Here is a 4,136-nt window from a genome sequence, read left to right as displayed (position 1 = left end):
ATGAAGAGTATTTTTTATTTATCATAGGGTGTGTGAGCACTTGTTGGAGTTTAATTAGTAAGCCCCTGTATTTTTTTAGGAGACGAAGCCCATTTTACAAGATCATTTTTAGCTCTTTACTGCTAACAAACTGGGCTTTATAAAATACTAACGTTCTGCTGTTAAATTAATTATTTTAACTAACATAATTTCTTAATCACTTTTTTAAGAATAAATAAGGGAAACTTATTATCTATGGAAATGTAACCGGTAATATAACCTGACTACCCATTTAATTACGCATGCTTCTAATTAGAATCTCTAAAAAATAACTCAGTTATAAATCCTTCATATTTTCAATAAATTTTATTAAAATATTTATTTAATTTTTATAAAATTCAGAAATATATATGTTGAGAAATTATAAATACTTGGCTCTACTCATTGTATAATTTCTAAACACACTAAAATTGAACTCATTGAATTTCATTCACAGCAGTAACCAAATTCTTGTTCAAACAATAACTAACACACTAATCCAATTCAACAACACTCTATAAATTAAATTATTCTCTAACTTTTTCACCACTTTATGTAACAAACATCTTATTTAATTGAAACTATGATCTATATGATAAGTGGATACAAAATATGCAGTGAATTAAGATAAAAATTATTGTGAAGCCTTGAGCTTCTTTGCAATTCCAGCAAAGTGTTTCCCTTGATGGAAAGCTTGAGCCAATTCCAAGTCACTAGGTTGTCCTACATCATGGTCCCCAAAAGTTCCTGAACCATATGGTGATCCACCCTTCACCTTCTCTATCTCAAACATTCCACCACCAAATGTGTAACCAATGGGTACATAAAGCATTCCATGGTGAACAAGCTGAGTAATTGATGTAAACCTGAAAATTTGTAATCAAATATTTATGCTGTATCAACCCAAGTTGGTAATTATTAGTCTTTTTACTTTCTTTCTTTGGTATATTTATTTGTTGTTCATCAATTATATGAATAAACAATTTAATAACTATACTCTCTCATCTATATTTAATACTGTTTTGACATATATCCATATTAATACTGTTATTACTGTTTTATATGTTAAAAAACAAATTATTTTTAATTCATACCGCGACAATTATATTAAGGGTTGCAACAAATTTAGTTTCCACCTGAGGAAGGTATATTGATGTTTATGTCATAGTTTTATATCCAAACAAAAGGACAAATGTATATAGTTTTTTATTTATATATCTAAAAGACAATGTTTTAAATAAGATGAGTTTTTTTAAATATTTTAAAATTATAGTTGGGCTTATGTTAGGTTGAATCTAACTCACTTTAATAAAATTGAGTCCCACCTTCTATGTGTTATGTAATCTAATACAAGATCATTCTGAATTTTATTTTATTCTATTCTTAATTTTTTTAATTTTCTTAATCTCACTCTCTCTTTTCTATTATAAAATTATTTTGTTTTGAAGAGAGAGTATAATATTAAGAGATACATACAGGAAAAGATCGGAGAGAAAGGTTCGAGATTTGAAAAAGTTAGAAATACCAACAAAGACTCAATGTTTCATGAATACAAAAGAGTGAGATGTTACATTTCCAAAAAAAAAACATAAAAATATATATATATATATATATATATATATATATATATATATATATATATATATATATATATATATATATATAAGTAATCATTCTTATAAATTTAACTTTCCACTTATTTATAGTTAACGTGGAACTTAATTAATCATAATTGCACATAACAAAAAAATAGAAAGAGAGATCCAAATCCAAGACCATTTTAGACTCTCTCTCCCTCCATTTTTTTCCTTTGGAGTTTTCTTCTAACTCTCTATCTCCCTCTTAATCTCACACTCTCTCTCTTTATTATAAAATTATTTAATTTTGAAGAAATTAAATTAAATTATAAGATAGAAATATACAATTATAAAATAAAAAATTGTAGAAAATAATTCGAGTTTGAGACCATTTTATAATCCTATCCTCCATTTTTCTCTCTCTCTATTTTTCTCCTAATTCTCTAGCTCTTTTAATCTCACTCTCATTCTTTTTATTATAAAGTCATTTTATTTTGAAAAGAGAAGAGAGATTAAAAGTGAGAAATAGAGTGAAAAAAGATAGGGAAGGATCCAAGTCCAATGCGAGAGACTCTATAACAAAATTTAATTTTAATTTAACTCACAATTAAAAAACCTATAAAGAAAGAGATGTTTATTTTTAATAGAAAAATGAGAATGAAGAGTGACTAACGCTGTTTCCTCCTGGCCACTTCCTTGAGAGGCAGTGGAGAAAAAGAAGCCAGCAGGCTTTCCTGCAAGTGCTTGTTTGTTCCATAAACTTCCAGTTGCATCAAAAAACACTTTGAATTGAGCAGACATCATTCCATATCTTGCTGGAAAACCAAACAAAAAACCATCAGCTTCCACAAGCTCTTTTGGTGAAATGTCCGGAACTTCACTCCTTGGAGGTGCTTTCATTTTCCTTAGTATCTCTTCAGACAATATTTCAGGTACCTTCAATAATATCGTAACAATCAAAATCAAAACTACAAAATTTTATTTAACCGATGTATCTGATCTATATATAAAAAACGTCTTTGTTTTAAATACTAGAAACTCGCAGACAATGATGAGTATCAGAATTTAAACTCAGACGATAATATTCAATCTAACAATATCGACTTTTATCAATAGAGTTAAAATTTACGGACTTCGGCCGAATAACTTAGAACTAAAAAGAAAGACTATGATGATTACAAACCTGCCAAAGTTTTGCTTCTACACCTTCTACAGATGAAACTCCCTTTATAATCTCTTCAGCTAGCTTCTCAACATGTCCATACACAGAATGGTAACTAAACATGCAATGTAAATTTCAGAAGGAGGATATAATATACTCTTATTGATCTTGTCATACTATAATTTATAATGAAAAAGCAAGAAATTAAGAAGAGAGAGGAAGAACATCTTACATAATGTAAACTTTAGTGGCCATTAATTTAATTTGCAGGGTCTGTCTCTATAGAAAATGAGTTGGTGAATGAAACCAAACGTCCATTGGTTACTCTTTTTATAGAAACAGAATTCATTCTTAGGAGGATAGCACTCCTTAATGTGACAAGCTATTTTATTATTTTTGTTATTTTATACATGTAATAATGTAGTTTGTTGACGGCAATGGTTAACATGTAGCATCAAACTTTACTCTAATTTGGTTAAAACAAATAATAACCATTTTAAAATCTAATTGTCAAGATTGGATGATTTAACAAAGAGTAAAATTGTCCAATAATGAGACATGGAGATGGCTCATCCTCCTCCCAGCCACCTTGACATCCTCTATGTTGAAAGTACTTTTAATAAAATAATTAATCACATACTACAAGATATTGTTGAGTACATAACTCATATAATTGTAGACAACGAATGGAGGCAGGAGTCATGCCCTTGCCTTTGGCTAAATTGTTTGTTAGTTGGAAGACGACTGGTTTGCGGTGGAGTAGTTTATGCGTTATTATTCATGGATATGATTGTAAATTGAGCCCTAGTATTATATATATTATTAATAATATTGTAATCCTAATTTTATTATTGAAATAAAATGGAAATATAGATGTTCTATAGTTAGAGAAGTAGATATCATTGGTCGAATTACGTTAATAAAAATCGATTGTGTTTATTGTTTTTTACTTTCATTTATTTAATCTCTTATACTTGTGGTTGCTCTAAAAATTGGTATTAGATGACGATTGACCCTAATCCAAAATTTGAGGTGACAAAGTTCGATGTGATAGGTAATTTTGAATTATAGCAATTGAGGGTTAAGGATTTGTTGGCTCAGAAAAGTTTACAGAAGGAGCTGCATGAGACGAAACTGATAGACATAAAGGATACCGAGAAGGTGCTGCATGAGACAAAACTGATAGACATAAAGGATACCGATTGGATGGAGATGAAGGAGTAGGTCACATAAATGCTTCGCCTATGTGTTTCAAACGGGGTGATGTATCATATCCCAGATTTAACAAGGCCAAAGGGGGTTTGAGACAAATTGGAGAATCAATATAATTCAAAGGCTATGATGAACAAATTGTCCGTGAAGCATCAACTATATAGTTT

General features: G+C 29.3%; 1 protein-coding gene across 1 annotated transcript; it reads right to left on the bottom strand.

The window, feature by feature from the left end:
- Window positions 1-431: 431 nt before the first annotated feature.
- Window positions 432-3,264, bottom strand: LOC127083152 (NAD(P)H dehydrogenase (quinone) FQR1). Its single transcript, XM_051023405.1, has 4 exons — window positions 2,990-3,264; window positions 2,779-2,872; window positions 2,269-2,531; window positions 432-884 (listed from the first exon to the last, which is right to left on the bottom strand). Exons 1-4 carry the CDS (start codon window positions 3,010-3,012, stop codon window positions 653-655), a joined length of 612 nt encoding a protein of 203 aa, XP_050879362.1. The 5' UTR covers window positions 3,013-3,264; the 3' UTR covers window positions 432-652.
- Window positions 3,265-4,136: the final 872 nt, after the last annotated feature.

Source organism: Lathyrus oleraceus, chromosome 1 (assembly GCF_024323335.1).
Source record: "Lathyrus oleraceus cultivar Zhongwan6 chromosome 1, CAAS_Psat_ZW6_1.0, whole genome shotgun sequence".
NCBI lineage: Eukaryota > Viridiplantae > Streptophyta > Magnoliopsida > Fabales > Fabaceae > Lathyrus > Lathyrus oleraceus.
Note: the sequence above shows the minus strand (reverse complement) of the source record. Positions and strands in the feature narration are given on the sequence as shown.